Below are 18,518 nucleotides of genomic sequence, written 5' to 3'. Positions count from 1 at the left end.
ACTCAACAAACATTAATCAAAACCGAATCAATGTGCTGTCCCAAGCTAGGCACAGAGGAACTCAAGGTGAATCAGATCCAGCCCCTGCCTCTGACAAGCTCAGTGCTGCCTCCTTTCCCTATGAAAGGGTGGCCAAACTGCTTCACAGAGATACTGAAGCCCCCACCCCAGTTCTTACCTGCTACGTGTGGAACAAGAACAGTCTCAGTCAACACTTCAGACTATCCCCGACCTGGGGGCTGTCTACTGTGCTTTCCTTTGAAAAGGGATGGTCCTCTCTGTCCCCTCAATTCTCTACATTATGGCTGACCTCTACTTCTGCCCACAGCACAAAGATGTGAAAGGTCAGTTTTGCCCTAATTTCTGAAGGCTTGATGACAGAGGAAAAAGAATGAACTATATGAGCCTTAAAAAATGACTGTAGGTTACAGCTTGACCCTTGTAACTGTAGGTCACATCTTTGCTTGGTTCCAGAGAGGGAAGATACAAGGGGGAGGCCCACTCCGCTGATTTCCCAGATAACTGAGACGTTCAAAGACAGATGTAAAAAAAAAAAGCTCACTAGAATCCTGGCTAGGGGACAACAAGCAGCTTATCAAATGCTAATCGACCTCACAAAGCAAGTTAATGAGGCAGGCAAAACCCCCAGAAAAGCTCTAATGGTTTAGAAAGGGGCAGATCTGTGGCACACTAACAAGTTAGAGATAAGATTTCTAGGTGCTGCTTATTTCCCTTAAGTGCAAGAGCTTCCCCTTTCTTCCTCCTGGCCTTACAGGTTGCCAGGAGGGCTTGTGAGGTAAGGACAGGCCAGAGCCACGAGAAGGTATGGAAGACTCTCACTGAGACAAGAGGACAGGGAGCCCCAGAGCAGACTCTTGAAATCCTGTGAAAGCACAGAGACCTGCAGGCTCTCCTGTGCAAGAGTGAGGAAGCCATGGGATGGGACCAGAGGGAAACCTCTTCCCATAGAGAGAGAGAGTGACTAGGAAATGAGCTCAGTGTGCTCCTGCCTCAGGGCCCCACGCTGGCAATCCTGCCCATGCTTTCTGGTCACAGCTGTCGGCAAGGAAAGGGAGTAAATGTGGTCCCCAGCCCAACATTCAGCCTCACGTGGGAGGCTGGAGAGGGGTGTGGTGTATACTCACATGCCGTCAATGATCTTGAGGAAGACGCTGCAGTCCTGGAGCTGCAGCACGGCCTCCACGGGGCTGGCTACGTGCAGACTGTTCACCTGTGAAACAAAGGGGAGAGCCTGGTGACCCACTGCGAGTGTGAGGAGCACTGCATTGGCCGTGCTCCCCAGATGCCGACAATGAGCCTGCTCACAGTGGGTGCCCACAGCTGCAGGCCGCAGGCGCGAAGAACAGCTGGTCCTCAGAGCTTGCACTTCAGCGGAGAGAACCTGCTGCAGCCACGTGCCCAGTAACAGCCACCTGCGTGCAGCCTCAGACCCCTTCCTCTGGCTTCAACTAAATGAGAGCCAAAATTCTCTGAAGATGCTCCAGCACTAGGGATATAATTTAACTATAACTAGGCATAAAATGGCTCTGGAAGAACACACAAGAAACTCTCCTGTACCACCACTGCCTCTAGGGACAGGGGAGTCAGAGAAGCGGGTTAAAAGAAAGGTTTTTTGTATTATTGCTCTTTGTATCTCTTGAATATTTACATTATAACCCTCCATAGCTCAAATTTTCACATTATAGCCCTTTCTATCTCGTGGACTTTGAAATATCTATTCAAAACTTACATTAAATACTACATATGTTTTATATACTATCACACAGATACAAAATTTTGCTAATGCATTTTTTAAAAATTTAACGTTGGGGCACCTGGGTGGCTCAGTCGGTTAAGCGTCCAACTTCAGCTCAGGTCATGATCTCGTGGTTTGTGAGTTCGAGCCCTGCATTGGGCTCTGTGCGACAGCTCAGAGCCTGGAGCCTGCTTCGGATTCTGTGTCTCCCTCTCTCCCTGCCCCTCCCCCCTATTCACACTCTGTCTCTCAAAAATGAATAAATGTTAAAAAAATTTTTTTAATAATAAAATTTATTTAATGTTTATTTATTTGGGGGCGGGGGGGGGGGGGTGGTTGGAGGCAGAGAGAGACAGACAGACACAGAATCCGAAGCAGGCTCCAGGCTCTGAGCTGTCAGCACCAAGCCCGATGCGGGGCTCGAACTCAGGAACCGCGAGATCATGACCTGAGCTGAAGTCAGATGCTAAACCGACTGAGCCACCCAGGTACCCCTGTTATTTACACATTTTAAAAATCCTTTCCAGACATAAACCTTTGGCTGACACAGGGAGAAATGATGAGAGAACAAGATAACAAAGAAAAAATAAGGGAGGAAAAGAAGAGCTGGGAACCCCAGAGAGAAACTTGGCAATCCTGATTCAATTGCCTTTTTCTCTTCTTTGCCTTTAGGCAGGCATCCACCTAAATCAGTCTTTACAACCAGAAAACTCACCAGCAGTCAGTCACCTGCGAATGAGTCAGGTACACAGGTTATTCAACAAGCATATACAGTCAACTTCTCCAGGAAAACCTCAGAAATTCCAAAGGCATCAAGTTCAGAAGAAGCCTGGGCTGAACTTCACCTTTGTTACTACCAGAGGAACAAAGGGTTTGCTAAGTCAGTCAATCACACGTCCAAGACTGAGGTAAGAGGGAACTTAGGCTGCTTATTAACAAGGTATTTTTAAGAACTTCAGCACAGTGGTTATTATGTGCAATGAGTAGTTTCTGTTTACAAATGTGCTCTTTAAAAGGTACTGGGCTATGGGGCGCCTGGCTGGCTCCATCGGAAGCACATGCTACTCTTGATCTCAGGGTCGTGAGTTCGAGCCCCACACTGGGTGTAGAGATTACTAGATAATCTGACAGAAAGAAAGGTAGATAACTGGGATGAGAGCTCCCAGATAAAGATTTTGGGTGCAGGTCTTCCACGAACTTGCCAGGAACCTTTGTTATCAACTTATTTCTCTCCGTACCTACTTTCTCACTTGCCCAATGGATGGAATTCCTACCCCGTTTGCTGTTTACTTTAGAGGACTGGTGTGGGTTCAAATGGAATTATGGGTGCAAGAATATGTTACAAAATACAAGTGCTAAATGCAAAGCACTATTACTATTAATATTAAAATAATAAGGGGCGCCTGGGTGGCGCAGTCGGTTAAGCGTCCGACTTCAGCCAGGTCACGATCTCGCGGTCCGTGAGTTCGAGCCCCGCGTCGGGCTCTGGGCTGATGGCTCGGAGCCTGGAGCCTGTTTCCGATTCTGTGTCTCCCTCTCTCTCTGTCCCTCCCCCGTTCATGCTCTGTCTCTCTCTGTCCCAAAAATAAATAAACGTTGAAAAAAAAAAAAAAAAAATTTTAAAATAATGAAGTAGATGTAGCAAAACTTTTACTTCTCAGTAGTTAAACAGGCTGACTGCACTAGAGAATCAAGAGTATTAAATAAAAAGAAACAATGACTCAGCCACAGAAATGATACTATTTATTCAGTTAAATATTTTTATGTTAAAAACAACTTTTAGGGGCACCTGGGTGGCTCAGTCGGTGAAGTGTCTGACTTTGGCTCAGGTCATGATCTCACGGTTCATGGGTTCCAGCCCCGAGTCAAGCTCTGTGCTGAGAGCTCAGAGCCTGTAGCCTGCTTCAGCATCTGTGTCTCCCTCTCTCTGCCCCTCCCCTGCTCACACTCTGTCTCTCTCTCTCAAAAATAAACATTAAAAAAATTTTTTTAAATGTATGTTTAAAAATAAAAGGCAGGGGGGCACCTGGGTGGCTCAGTCAGCTAAGTGTCCAACTCTTGGTTTTGGCTCAGGTCATGAACTTGCACTTTGTGAGTTCGAGTCCCACATCAGGTTCTGTGCTGACAGTGCAGAGCCTGCTTGGAATTCTCTCTCTCTCTCTCTCTCTCTCTCTCTCTGCCCCTTCCCCACTCTCTCTCAAAATAAATAAACTTAAAAATATCAACAACTTCTAGGGGCGCCTAGGTGGCTCAGTCAGTTAAGCATCTGACTTCAGATCAAATCATAACCTCACAGTTTATGAGTTTGAGCCCCACATCGGGTTCTGTGTTGACAGCTCAGAGCCTGGAGCTTGCTTCAGATGTGGTATCTCCCTCTCTCTCTGCCCCTCCCCTGCTCACGCTCTGTCTCTCTCTCAAAAATAAATATAAAGGGGCGCCTGGGTGGCGCAGTCGGTTAAGCATCCGACTTCAGCCAGGTCACGATCTCGCGGTCCGTGAGTTCGAGCCCCGCGTCAGGCTCTGGGCTGATGGCTCAGAGCCTGGAGCCTGTTTCCGATTCTGTGTCTCCCTCTCTCTGCCCCTCCCCCGTTCATGCTATGTCTCTCTCTGTCCCAAAAATTAAAAAAAAAAAATAAATAAATAAATAAATAAATAAATAAATATAAAAAAAAGTTTAAAAAAAACAACTTCTAGATGGATCTAAATTAAAATAGGCTAAAAGTTAAGGGGGAAAAAAAGAGTAGAACATAAAATATGACCTCTCTTTGAAGCCTTAAAGACAATACATTTATACCATCTTGTCACGCTTAATCTAATTAGTCAGGAAAGGCGAGTGTAAATTTTCGAAGATTTTGAAGATTTGAAGGACCAGGCCAAGGTCCTTTTCCATCAGCTGAAAATGAAGAGAGTGCCAAGACTTAAGCACCCAAAACAGCCTCCTTTTAATACCTCTAATCTAAGAAAAACATTCAAGGACTGTGTCACTAACAAGACTGAAAAATCACACCAGTTAGCGGATTTAAAGTCACTTAAGGAATCTGGATTCATCCCACACCAATTAAGTAAGAATCCAGCAACAGTTTCTTTCATGGATATAAACATGTATTTTCTTCCTGTGCATTATTTTGCTCTCAAATGAGAAATTGTTGGAAAGCTGAGGAAGTGGAGAAGCTCATTAGTCTGGTTCAAAACACAAGAGTGAGGGCCGAGCTCACTAAACGATAAACAACCCAAGAGCTGCCTGTAAGGTTTTCAGAGTTACTTAAGGTTGTTGAATCTTAAAAAGTTCCCTATTCCCTATAACAGTTTATTCATGGTAACTTCTGGGTAGGGAACAATTTCAAGATACACTTCAAGCAAACTATAAATTCATTTTGACACAATAAAATAAATTACTTGAAAACCTGGTAGGGAGGGAACCCACTCATTCTAGTATTTTAATCCATGCATTTTTAGTATTTTGAAGTATTTCCTTCTAGTCTTTTTTCCTACGTTGTTTTTTGCTAAACCACAACTATAATTGTCACATGTGTGTGTTCTATGCCACTCTTCCCCCTAATGTAACAAGTATTATTTGATGCTGCTACAGTATCATAAAATCCACTTTAGCTGCCTTTTGTGTATGTATGCATATATATGTGTTTTTATATATATATATATATATACATTTTTTTTTTTTTTTTTTTTTTTTTTTTGAGAGAGAGAGAGAGAGAGAGAGAGAGAATGAATCCCGGGAGGAGTTGGGGGGGGGGGGGTGTTGAGAGAGAGGAGCGGGGCTCACCTAAGGTGGTGTTTTGTGTTCACCCTAAGTAGGGCTTGGGCTCAAGAACCAGAATATCACGACCTGAGCCAAAGTCAGATGCTTAACAAAATGACCCACCAAGATGCCCCAATCTTTTGTTTAAATTGAAGATTTCTATATAACTATATATTAATAATTTTAATGCATGTTCATTCTGACTCTTGAAAAAAGTATGCAAGTATCTGCTGTTAAATAAGACTAACCCTATGTCTGTTCTCTGTAATGGTAGTACTCACCATAAAACCAAACCTAGGACCTAAATAAATAAACTGATGAACTTAAAACAATGTGGCTAGGGGCATCTGGGTGGCTCAGTTGGTTAAGCATCAGATTTTGGCTCAGGTCATGACCTCACGGTTGGTGGGTTCAAGCCTCATGTCAGGCACTGTGCTGACAGCTTGGAGCCTAGAGCCTGCTTCAGATTCTGTCTCCCTCTCTTTCTGTCCCTCCCCTGTTCACCTTCTGCCTCTCTCTCTCTCAAAAATAAATAAACATTAAAAAAAATAAAAATAAAAAAATAAAATAATGTGGCTAAAGGATCCCCCAATATTCAGTTAATCCGCTGAACTAGAGACATAGCTCACAACCAGCCCCTTCCTGGGGATGAGGGGCGGAAAAGGAAGAGACAATGTTTCTAACATAGATATAAAACACTGACTCTCCTCTTCTCCGCTACTGCCATCGTGCTGTGTGGTGCGGTTTCTCAGTATGTCTTCTCACAAGACTTTCAGGATCAAGCGATTCCTGGCCAAGAAACAAAAGCAGAATCGTCCCATTCTCCAGTGGATTTGGATAAAAACTGGTAATAAAATCTGATACAACTCCAAGAGGCAGCTCTGGAGAAAACGATGCTGGGTCTACAAGGGATCATACATGAGATGGCACACACTTATGCCGCCTGAAAGTCGTATGTTCCTATTCCATTACATCCTACTCCATCACCTTCCCACTACCTCAACAGCAGATCTGTTTTATCAAGGAAATGACTTTTCTCTGTCATTATGCTTCTGCACCAGTAGGTTGGTTCAGTAATAAACATGAGACCTTTTGATTGAAAAATAAACTGAAATGTAATGTAAATATAAAATAAGTAAACTATAAATATAAAAATACCCATTTTAAACTGTACAACTAAAATTCACATTTACTTCAGAAACTGAAGACTAAGAATGTACGTTTTGTTATTTTTTTTTTTCTTTTTAAAGTAGGCTTCACACCCAGCGCAGAGCCCAACATGGGGCTTGAACTCATGACCCTAGATCAAGACCTGAGCAGACATCAAGAGTCAGACGCTAACTAAGCCACCCAGGCACCCTTGTACATCCTGTATATTAAACACATTTCCTGACTAGAGATTTACAGCAATTAAAGACAATGTCTTATTAAGCCCACCCTACTTGGAAATTAAAAATTCATGTCCGTCCTTCAAACTATTCTGTAATTTTTTTGATTGGCTTTTCACTTGGCCCTAATTGATCAGTAGTCAGGGTGACTACTAAAATACCCTGTACCATATAGCATGCCCTGGCAATATTTTAAGTATCAAGAATTATTATTTATTCAGATACTGTGCTTAATGCTTTTTACAAACATTATTTCATTGTCCTCATAATAACTCTATGATGTATTTTTATTTCAATTTAAAAAATATGGTGCTGAGAGGCTAAGTAACTTGCCCTGGGTCACGCACACAGGTGAGAGTGCTAATTCTATCAGGCTGTCTGACTCCAAGGTCCATGCTTGTCATCACTACACTCTGTGGCCTCCTCTGTTTCTCTGTACCTTTATGTTCCCAGTGCTCGGTATTACTCCTTCATTTGCCATTGTTTGTCTTGGACAAATGTATGAAAAGATCTAGCACAAGGATTTAAGTAATCAAGAAGGCAACAGGAAAACAGTGGAAACAGACAGAAACATGGTAAAGAAAGCAAGGAGAACCTTGCCCTACAATAAAAGGCCTTTCAAGACCAAAGTCCCTGCATGTTACTGAAGTTCAGCATAAACCCTTCTAGTTAGGAAAATGCAAAGGAAGCAAATGAAGATGGGTCTCTATGCCGTGCTGCAGCCAACCGTCCCATGAGAAAAGAAATTTATACTTCTCCTAAGAGGTATACAGAAGCTTAGAAGATAATACTCTTCTAAGCCACACAAGCAGAGTTACGGACCATTGTCAGCAGCAACATCACCAGGGATAATAAAAGTTAAAAACTAAGGAGAAAGGCAAAGGAAAACTGTTATTTCCTTAATCTGGAGATGAGAAGACGTTACACAGCCCTGGTTCCCTCTCGCACCCCTCCAAACTTTCTGGGAAAATTCTCAGCAAAAAGAGAGGAAGACTACTCACCCAAGAGAGGAGTGCCGCTGCCCGGGTGGCATGGAGTGTCATCTTGGTGACACCAAACAGTCACCCCAATGCACCTGAAAACCAAAAGAAGAGCAGTTAATTATATCAGATATCCATGATGAACGATTAAGGGGGAAGTGGTTCAATTTACTGGCTCTTAATATTTAAATAAATCTCTCTTCACGCAGCACTTAAATTTACCAAGGCACCATGGGAATTTTGAGAAAGAAGCTCAAAGTACACATTAAAATTACTATAGGGGCACCTGGGTGGCTCAGTCAGTTGAGCGTCCGACTTCAGCTCAGGTCATGGTCTCACGGCTCATGGGTTTGAGCCCCATGTCAGGCTCTGCCGACAGCTCAGAGCCTGGAGCCTGCTTTGGATTCTGTGTCTCCCTTTCTCTCTGCCCCTCTTCCACTCGTGCTCTCTCTCTCAAAAATAAATAAACATTAAAAAAATTTTTTAAATAAATAAAATAAAATAAAATAAAATAAAATAAAATAAAATAAAATAAAATAAAATAAAATAAAATAACTATAAAACTTCGGGCGCCTGGGTGGCTCAGTCAGTTAGGTATCCGACTTTGGCTCAGGTCATGATCTCATGGTTTGTGGGTTCGAGCACCACATCGGGCTCTGTACTGACAGCTCCGAGCCTAGAGCCTGCTTCAGATTCTGTGTCTCCCTCTCTCTCTGCCCCTCCCCCACCCATGCTCTGTCTCTCTCTCTCAAAAATAAATAAACATCAAAAATTTTAATAAAATAAAATTACTGTAAAACTTGTAACAGTAAAGAATCCTGCATTTAACTCAATGTCCACAAGCTCTAAATGCAATCTTTCTGTTCCACAGAAAATATAACATTCAAGGCTGTTCTTCAACCCTCCTCTTTGGGACATGGTGCCCTTAAAACATGGAACATGGGTGCCTGAGTGGCTCAGTCAGTTAAGCATCCGACTTCAGGTCATGATCTCACAGCTCATGAGTTTGAGCTCTGCATTGGGTTCTGTACTGACAGCTCACAGCCTTGGAGCCTGCTTCGGATTCTATCCCCCTCTCTCTGCCCCTCCTATCCTCGAGCTCTCTCTCTCTCAAAAATAAACATTTAAAAAATAAAAAAATAAAACATACAACAAACATGCCTTTTCAGACAGGCATGGGTCTGAATGGTGATCCCATGTGACCTTGGTCTTGTGACCTTGGACAAGTAGCATAAGTTCTTTCGGTCTCAGTTTCCTCTCTACAAAACGGTAATCACAAACACTTCCCTGGGTCACTGTGATGCTTCAAGACCAAGCAGATAATGCAAATAGCATAGTGCCTGGTATATGGTAGGTATACAATAAACAATCACTAATCTTAAGCAGAAAGGTTGATTTCTGGCTCGTTCTGCAGGTATCCAAATTCTACCTAACAACAAGTCCTTAAAGGGAAAACTCTCCAAATTCTGGATTTGTATATCTCCCACAGAAATGTCAAAGACATGGTTCAAATGAGGGACTGGATGATGCCACATCCAATGCTGGCAGAGATCTCACGGGACATTTAATGAAGGATCAGGTACCTGTCCTGGTATTCCTGCTTCCAATTTCCCTTCCCATTGAGAATCAGCCAACTGCCTGCCAACCTGCCCAAGAGACCACATAGCTGGTGACTAAATATTCCTCAACACCTCCCAGGAGCTCCCAGAATTCCCACAAATCATGGGGGCAATCAGTCCCACCCCCCACCTCCTGTCACAGGTACTCAGTCTGTCACTATTCCAAGAAGAACAAGAGTGGTTAAGAGTCACATCACCTGTAACTTTCCCCACATATTAGTATCCCCTAAGGTGTGGGTTCTTTGGAAACAACATTTGCTAGGCACCTTCTGTGTTCAATGTGTTGGGACTCCATTCTTGTCCATAAGGTGCCCACTGTCTAGCAGGGGAAAGATATACATAAATCTGATGGTAATCCACTCCCCAGCATTTCTTATTCCTTCCTATGCAAGTGTATAGTGCTTATCAAACAAGCAAAAAGGTTATTTTCTTGCTCCATACATATGTTCATCCTGTGCTGGAAAACACATGGGAAATGGGAGACAATGACATGGCCCCTACCTCTGAGGAGCTTACAGCAGGATGAGGAATGATATTAAGCATACACGAAGCATTAAATAATAGAAAATAATTAAATGCTAAATATAACTGTTAATTATAATTAAGTGCTTCCAGACCCCACAAAAGCCAATAATACCCACCTGTAATACCAACATCACAGTCTTGGAAATGAGCCAATTCACCTGGGCTTTGGTAAGACCCAAGTGAAGTGGTAAAGGGAACTCTCAGGAGGGCAAAGAAGCTAAAGGGCCTAAATGTTCTTCAGTCTTGGATGATTTTCATCCAGCATGGCCTATCCATCAGCACTGAATGCCTAGCACCCTGGGGCCAAGCAAGGATGAAGACAGATGGTCTCAACTATTGCACCACAAAAAGACTCTTCTAGTGCTTGGCCAGCCTAAAGTTAGAGGGACCATGCCTGGTCCTGGTGAAGGCAGCAATGGCCATGTTCTATTGGGGCTTCTTAAAAAAAAAAAAAAAAAAAAAAAAAAAAAAAAAAAAAAGTCTAAGCTATTTAGGAACAAGGGAAATGAGGCCCAGATTACCTCCCCCTCATCCCCACTGTTGCCTCTAGACTTGCTGTCTGGAGAGGTCCAAAATTTCGGTCAGAAATTTTATTTGCAACCGGAGGTGGATCTTGCCCCCTCTGAGAGATTCCACAGCTGTGCTGCTAAAAATGACCTGAGGTTTAACCAACCTCTTCCCTTCATCTCAGAGGCAAAACATACAACCCTTATGTCCTCTTTGGGGGAGCCTGTCTAAAACTAGTTCCACTGCTCAGGAAAACTGGTGTCAAGGCCAAATGCCTTCTTCTGGGCTCCCCAGGCAAGGAAACAGGAAGAATCCAATACTCAACATGAGGCACTCCAGAATGACCTTGTCACCTCAAAGCCCATAAAGAAGCACTTTTCCAGAGATAGGACACTGAGGTGGGAGCTGTTAGGACAGACAGCCACTCATTTCTTTGGTTAACGAATGATTGAAGCCAGTGGCATGGCTAGTCTTCGGATTGGGACTATAGCTTTAAGCAGGCCTTGGCTTAGAACCTGAGGGCTCCCAGCCAAAGCACCATCCTCCCCACCCTCCCCCTGAAATCTGAGGCAAGCCCCACCCAGAAGACTGGGTGATGGTCATGGTGATGGAAAAACAGATCCCCGCATTGTAGCTCAGAACCATTTCACAAAAGGATCTGAGATCCACCCAACGTGATCAGGTACCACCCACCCACAATCCCCAAATAACAAACAAACCAAGGCTTCTCAAGGCACCTTCAGAGTTCCCACCTACCCATTTATGTGAAAAGAAGTACCCTCAGAATCTGAAACAGAGACTTCACAGACCTGATAAGGTGCCCTCTCTTCCCTGAGTTCAAGAAGGAACCAGGACACAAGACACAGAAGAAGCTACCTTATAAACTTATGGCCTTGCATCCTCTTTACATTTTCAAAACCGATATAATGTAAATTCCTACATTAGGACCAAGCCCCACATTTACAGGAATCCCTCTGTTTCTAGAAAAGATGTATCAGGACAAGGAAAAGGACACTCAAAGACGCATAGGCACCTGGCCTGTACCCTCTCTGGGTCTTAAAGAGTTAAAACCTAGCCATGGTTTCCTACCAGGACTGAAGCTAATGCAAACCACCTGCTCAGATGCAAGGACCAAGACCAGAGGGTCAGGTTGCTAAGCTTTGGGGTCTGTTCAAGAAAAGTTTCAGTTCCAAGGGTTTAACCAAGTGATAGGTCAAATGCCAGAGGGTCTGAGTTGTGTTGTGGCAGCACTGCTCTCCTTACCCTAAGCCCCCGCCAGCTCCTTTTGAGACCATCTTTAACTCACTTACTGCCTGCCAGAACACCAGCCCTACCTCAAGATAACACCAAAGTGAAATTTGGTCCCAGAAAACTACAAAATTGTACTGATCACAAGCCCTTGCCTCCACTGAAAGCTCATTCTCTTAGGTGATAGCTCCCACTCCCAGAATTTCTTGGCCCAAATCCCACACAAACTCCCACCTCAAGGCATCCTTTCCCAAGCCCTACCCCCTCTCTATCCCTTATTTCCAAAGGCTCACAGGCTCAGAGCTCACAAGGGAAATGTCTGAGTGCAAATGTCTGAGTGGCTCAGTCGGTTAAGCATCCAACTCTTGGTCTCAGCTCAGGTCCTTGATCTCAGGGTCTTGAGTTCAAGTCCTGCACTGGGATCCACACTATGTGTGGAGCCTTTTTTAAAAAAAATAAGGACACCTGGGTAGCTCAACTGGTTAGGCTCTTCATTCCAGCTCAGGTCATAATCTCAAGGTTTGTGAGTTTGAGCCCCACATGGGGCTCAGAGCTGACAGTGGGGAGCCTGCCTGGAATTCTCTATCTCTGCCCTTCCCCCCACCCCGCCCCCCACCCCCTGCTCTCTTTCTCAAAAACAATAAACATTTATTTAAAACAAAACAAAATGCCTGTCCTATCTATAAGCCCATGTTCAATGGCAAGATTTGCCACTACTTACTCTGACAGCCTGCCTGCAGCCATAAAAATTCCATGCTCTGTACACCTTTCTAAGAGATATCCCACCATCGAATAACCCCCACATCCAAAGAGTAAACACCCTGATCTTGAGGGAGGTCCTCCTCCTCCTCTAACTCTGGGAGGAATAGGTCAGGAGGCACTGGCAAACAAGCACCCAGACCTCACCTGGTAGGTTACCCCAGAGAGGTCCAGCAAAGGCCAAGCTATGTCACCATCAACTAATTCATCATAAAGAACAGAATAGGAAATATCTTGCTGGTGCATCTCTTGGCCTGGAGGACATAAAAGGCTTAAGGACCAGTGGCTCCAAGAGCAGCCCAGGTGGAAAAAATACAATCCTTTTCAACTCCTGTGGTGTCCAGGATAGGCTGTCCTGTCTAACTCCACAGGGTTTCTCTGCATTCCTGAGATCAGGGCAAACCAGCTTGCTGGGTATATTTCCTGGGTCCCCTAAAAGGGACTCACTCTGGACTCAGGCCTCCCCCTCTTCACACAGACCAACCCTTCTATGTAGCCTAGAATTTGGCCCAGAGCTCTGGTGAGGAACAAGAGAAGGAATGCAAGGGAAACCAAGATTTCCCTGGTTTCTTCAAAAGTGGCTTACTGATATCTGCCCCTCCCCCCCCCCTCCATGCTCTGCAACGTCCAGATCAGAAGGATGTGGGCAAAAGGGTTGCCATCACGAAGCAGACCTGGGGCCTATAGCCATATACTGCACATACACACCCAAGCCCCCTTCAGCAGTTCATCAGCACCTGCCCCCACTGCTGTATTCACACACCCTACCCTGGTCGCTACCCGCGGCCAAAATGAACCTTTTTCACTCCCCACCACTGCGTACACACCCAGGCCTCACTCAGGAATGGAGAAGCTCTCTTGAGCTGTCTCTACAGCTCAATGTGCAGGCGCACGCTTTTCCCCTCTTAACAAAAACACGCTGACATCTATCTACGCGAGGGGAAAAGAAAGCAACCCTTTGCTCTCAAAGGCGCCAACTCCCGGATGTTGGCAAGCTCTGCTCCCAGCGCCTGTTTCTGAGTGTTTACTTGCGCTCCCTCTCCTCTCCCTCCCCTTTAAGGATGGCGCAGGAAAGCGGAGGGGGGGGGGGGAACTCCACCGCACCCCCTCGTCCATGTTTGAACAAAAACCCAGAGAAAGAGGGAGGGAGAAAAAGTCTCAGTGCAGGGGAGGGGGGGGGGGGGCCTTACCAGACTCCCAAAGCCAAACGTATCTACAGGTTTTAATCCGCCATTAGCATTTAAATCTTGAAAGGAGAGGAGGAAGGGGGGGGCTAGTGGAAAGTAACCCCACACACAAAAGAAAAGTTGTTGGTTTTCTTCTCAGTCAGCCTGGCAGGAGCGATCTTCCTGGCTGACAGCCAGAAGTGCGTCACAGCCAGGAGTCTGCTTTCTTTAAAGGCACAGCAAGCTTCCGCGATCTGGGAGTACAGCGAAAGCAGGGAACTCTCGGGAAGGGGGGGGGGAGGGGCGCCAGTCGGGGGCAAGGAGAGGAGGGGCGCACTGGAGAGGAGGGGCCGCGAAGGCTAGGCCCACGAACGAAAGACTAGGACGCACGGGAGGGGGGAGGGGGGGTGCAGGAGCCAGCAGACAAAAAAATCCTGAACGGCAACAGTGGCAAGAGCCAAGGCAAACTGTGGCATAAATACACAAAACACATCTCACAGTGGCCTGCCTGACAAACCTGGTATCACCCGGACACTCCCCCTTCGCTCTCTTAACACAGCAGTGACAGCCTGTCCATCTCTCTGGCCAGCGACGGACTGCCCTGATGATTAGCTCAGCCCCTGCCTGGCGGCGCGCAGGGCAGGGAGGAAGAGCCGGGAACAGAGGCTTTGGAGAGGGAGCAGGACACAGGCCCTTTCACGCGGGGCTGCTTCCTGCCGGCTCCAGGGCGGGGCGGCTGTGTCTTTAAGCACACACATGCCGCTCACACACAAAGCGCCGGCCTCCTTTCGCGAGCGCCGCCTGCCCTGGGACAAGGCCACCCCCCAAGCCCATTCCCAGAGGCAATCTCTCCAGCCCGTACCTTCTGCGTGGCAAGGCCAGGACTCCGCGCTCTGCCCGCTCCTCCCCCTCGGCCACCCAAACAAGAAGCCCAGGCAGATTGTGGCCTTGGAGTGCAGGCCTGCGCGGTCCTGTCCGGGTGGCTGCGTGCTATTGTCGACTGTGGAATGGCCGCCAAAATCCCAGCTGTGCTGCCAGAACCTAATCCCCTGTTCCGCTGAGCATTTGTGGGGAGGGGCCGAGGGGCCAAGGCACGGGACCTAGTACGGCAGGCACTGGCTGGAGCCCCTTCACAGTTACAGGCACTGGGACCCATGGGCAGAGCCTACAGGCTCTGCCTCTCCTCCATGGCGGATAAGATGTCGGACTCTTAGAAAACAAAACCACAGCATTTCCACCCACTGAACAGTGACTCTCACCAAGACTCCAAGAGAAACTCACCAGGCAGTTATGAGGACACCCCCCCCCCCCATCTTTTATTTAGACCAAAAATATTAAGCACCTACTATGTGCAAGGCACTGCTATAGGACATTGAGGGCATATACAAATATGAATTAAACCCAGCCTCTACACTGATCTAGGTTATAATTACACAGAAAATAAGAAATGTGCCTTGAAAATTATATTTCAGGACAGTATGTGCTAACTCCCACAAAAGAATATAAAAATTCTAAAAAGAGTAGGTAAAAAGACTAAGAAACGAAGTGATATTTCAATTTGGATCTTGTAACAGGTAGGTAAAATTTCCCCAGACAGAAGTAGATAGAGGAGGGTGGGGGGAAGGAAAAGCAGAGAGGACTTGTGGAAGTAGTCTGGGAACACACTTAAAGGGTGAGGTGGGGTCAGAATTAAAGAATCTTGAACTTGAAACCAAGAAACTGAATAAAGATGTGAATGTTTATTTTTAACACAGAGATGTGATACGATGAGAACTGAACTTTCAGAAATGATTCTGGTATATAAAAGAATGAAGCTGACAGCAGGGAGGCAGGTCAGAGGCTGCCACGACAGGAGACAGGTGATAAGGCCACAAAAGAGGGTAAAATGAGGGAAAATGGAAAAAAGAGGAATGAGACACTGCAGAGACAGGATGAAGACAAGGCAATGGTTGGAAGCAGAGAGAGAAACTGTAAAGGAGAGAAAAGTGTGAGGGATGACTGGGAGGACAGAAAGGCCATCTATAGATTTAAGTGGGGGAGATGACACAAATCATGTTAAGAAGAGAGAAAACAAGGTATAGTAAATAGCTACTGCTTACTGAGTGCATACTATGTGCCACACACCCACTGTTCCACTGGCTTAATGTGTATTAACTCATTCATCTGAAAGCTCCTGGTGAAGCAGATACTGTTACCACTCAACTCTACAGATGAGACTGAGCCACAGAGATGAAATAATTGGCCCAAAATCACATGCCTAGCGAATAGCAGAACTCTATACTGCTTGCTGCTGTGGGACCCTGGCAGGTAACCTCTGAGCCTCCATATCCCTATTTATAAAACAAAAATAAAGATACCTATTTTACAACAAAAATATACATGAAAAAAATCTACTTTACAAAGGTTATAATGAGAATTAATTCAATAACATCTATAAGATGCCCCACACACTGGCTAGCACATAAGGCACAAGGTGGTGCATAACAAAGGTTAATTCCAGCTGGGCACTTTGGCACCTTGTAACCAAGGTGTCCATGCAGAAGTTGGCTCTTTGTCAGGGAAGCTAGTAAGGGTGCTCCTCCCTGGAGTGGGAGCATGGATCCTTAGGATGCCTGCTTTCCTTCCATCAGTCTGCCTCTCTGGATTTTACTTTAAGGTCCAGCTCAAATGTCAACACCTCAAATACTCCTTAACAGGTATCAGTGATTATCTTAAGGAGGAGTCAGACTATGAGGAACTTTCTACACTGTATGTTTCTTTCATATTTGAACTTATTTTTAATAAACATGTATTCCATTGGTAATCAGAAAAACGTGTCTACCTTCTGCATTTGGTACTTGTACTGCCTTAACCGTAGACGCATGGAAGTCTTATCCTCACATCTAGAATGTAAACTCCTCAAGAGCATAACTAGTTCCATCTCTCTATGATCCCCCACAGTATCTAGCACACTAGGGGTCCATGTTATCTATCCCACTGAAATACATCTGGATGATAGCTTTCCAAATTTAACCTTCTCAGCACCAGAGAATGACTGTGGTGAGTGGTGGGGGTCAGACCAAGGCCCACTGCTGCAGAGACTCCCATCACCCTGCTTCTCCCAGCCCTGTAACTTATTCCCACAGGATCGCTCACAGTCTGTGGTTGGCAATTGCTATCGGTAGAAAGGAAAGTTCTTATTCAAAGGACCAGGAAAGCCAAACCAAAGCAAAATCCAAAGCTTTTATAGAAAAGCCAAGTGGCAAACATAATTTAATAACTGGCACAATCAACACTCCAGAATATGTATGAGGTGAAAATAGGAGGCAGGCCTGCTAAAACTGTCCTGGCCACATGTGGCACTGTGCTAACCCTGAAGCTCCCTAGCACATTAAAGAGTTGATACTGTGTCTCAAAAGAATACAAGAGATTCTCACCCCCCCACCCCACCGCCACAGCTCTAAACTCCAGGCAACAGCTTCCAGCTGTGCAGCCTCAGAGGGCTGAACTCTCCTCTGGAACCTCTCCACCAAAATTGCCAAGCTTCCGGGCCTGCTCTTTAGGACAGCCCAAGGAGCTGGGCCAGTTTCTCCAGCCTCTCCCTCCCCCACCACAGTGCTGCCACTCCCCTCCTGTGTCCCCACCCTCCTCCTGGCCTAGCCAGGTGACAGGCAGGCCATATGGCTCCTGCCTGATTCCACAGCCCCTGTTCAGTGTCTTCAAAAGACCAAGATAGAAATGGTAAAACCATTTTTAAAAGAAAGGAGAGAGGAAGGAAGGAAAATGATACATGGCTAACACAAGATTCAGGAGAGCATTCAGGTAGAGGTTGGTGATGGGTATGGAGCACACAGGATGTTTCAAAGGGTCCAGTAATACCACATCTCCTGAGCTGGGTGGCAGGTGCATTGGTGTTTTATTATTTTTGTTTCAAATGTAAATGTTACAGTTTTTAATGTATATTACCATTTTAAAAAGCTTAAAGGAAAGACTGCAAGAGAGCAATTCCGCTGAGATGACCCAGGGTAGGGTGGCTCTAATACAAACAATTCACCTGACATTCATGGCCCTCCATGACCTGGACCCAGTTTTACCTTCTACTAGAGTTACTTATGCCCTTACCCAAATGCTCCACCCTGACAGATTGGTCTTCTCACTGTCCTCTGAAGTCCCTCTGAACTCCTATCTCAACCTTCTAGCCTGGAAGAGAAGCCTTCACTGTAGGAAGCCATAGGCCAGGGTCCAATGAGAGCCTCTCAGTCCCTTCAGGCCCTCTCACTAGGAAAGTTGGCAAGGGCAAATGCTCTTATAGATCCACTGCCCTATGTAATGCCTTCTAGTCTTTCCTCTGCCACTTGATGTCCTAGCATAATAAATACCTAAAGACTATCATTATTGTTTTTGCTGTTACTGTTGTAATTAATAGCTAACACTTAATGAGCACTTAGTATGCACCAGGCACAATGCTAAACACTTCCCTGCTTTATTTTGCTTAATCCTCACAGTAACCCAATGGCACAATAACAAATACTATGATTACCCATCTCTATTTTACAGAAAAGTAAACTGAGAAAGATTAAATAACTTGCCTAAGGTCACACAGTTGGTAGGTGTCAGAGCCAAAATCTGAGTCCAAATGGGTTTCTCCAGAGCCCATCCTCTTACATGGTCATCTCATCTAGTTCTCTCAACAATCTATAAGGTAGGTTTTATTTCTATCTTAAAGATGAAGAAATCTGAGTCTCGGGAATTAAGTGACTTAGTCACATAAGTAGCAAATTGTCTCTGTGGTCTCTACATTATTCTCCAATGCTCTTAAATAAACAATCATTGA

The 18,518-nt window shown here is 45.3% G+C and overlaps 1 protein-coding gene across 7 annotated transcripts in view; it reads right to left on the bottom strand.

The window, feature by feature from the left end:
* Positions 1–18,518, bottom strand: part of NUMA1 (nuclear mitotic apparatus protein 1) — a 72,404-nt gene that overhangs the window by 27,154 nt on the left and 26,732 nt on the right. For 2 of the 7 annotated variants that reach the window (XM_058687891.1, XM_058687897.1), the window contains exons 1-3: positions 13,730–13,923; positions 7,903–7,976; positions 1,146–1,231 (exon numbers count right to left, since the gene is read on the bottom strand). In XM_058687891.1, the coding sequence (XP_058543874.1) occupies positions 1,146–1,231; positions 7,903–7,944 (128 nt within the window). In that variant the 5' untranslated portion in view covers positions 7,945–7,976; positions 13,730–13,923. Of the gene's footprint in view, positions 1–1,145; positions 1,232–7,902; positions 7,977–13,729; positions 13,927–14,222; positions 14,422–14,567; positions 14,836–18,518 lie in introns of those variants that run through there. The other 5 variants (XM_058687893.1, XM_058687894.1, XM_058687895.1 and 2 more) reach the window with 4 other exon arrangements.

This window comes from Neofelis nebulosa, chromosome 10 (genome assembly GCF_028018385.1).
Source record: "Neofelis nebulosa isolate mNeoNeb1 chromosome 10, mNeoNeb1.pri, whole genome shotgun sequence".
Classification (NCBI taxonomy): Eukaryota; Metazoa; Chordata; class Mammalia; order Carnivora; family Felidae; genus Neofelis; species Neofelis nebulosa.
The sequence above is the reverse complement of the archived record's forward strand: the minus strand, read 5'-3'. Positions and strand labels throughout refer to the sequence as shown.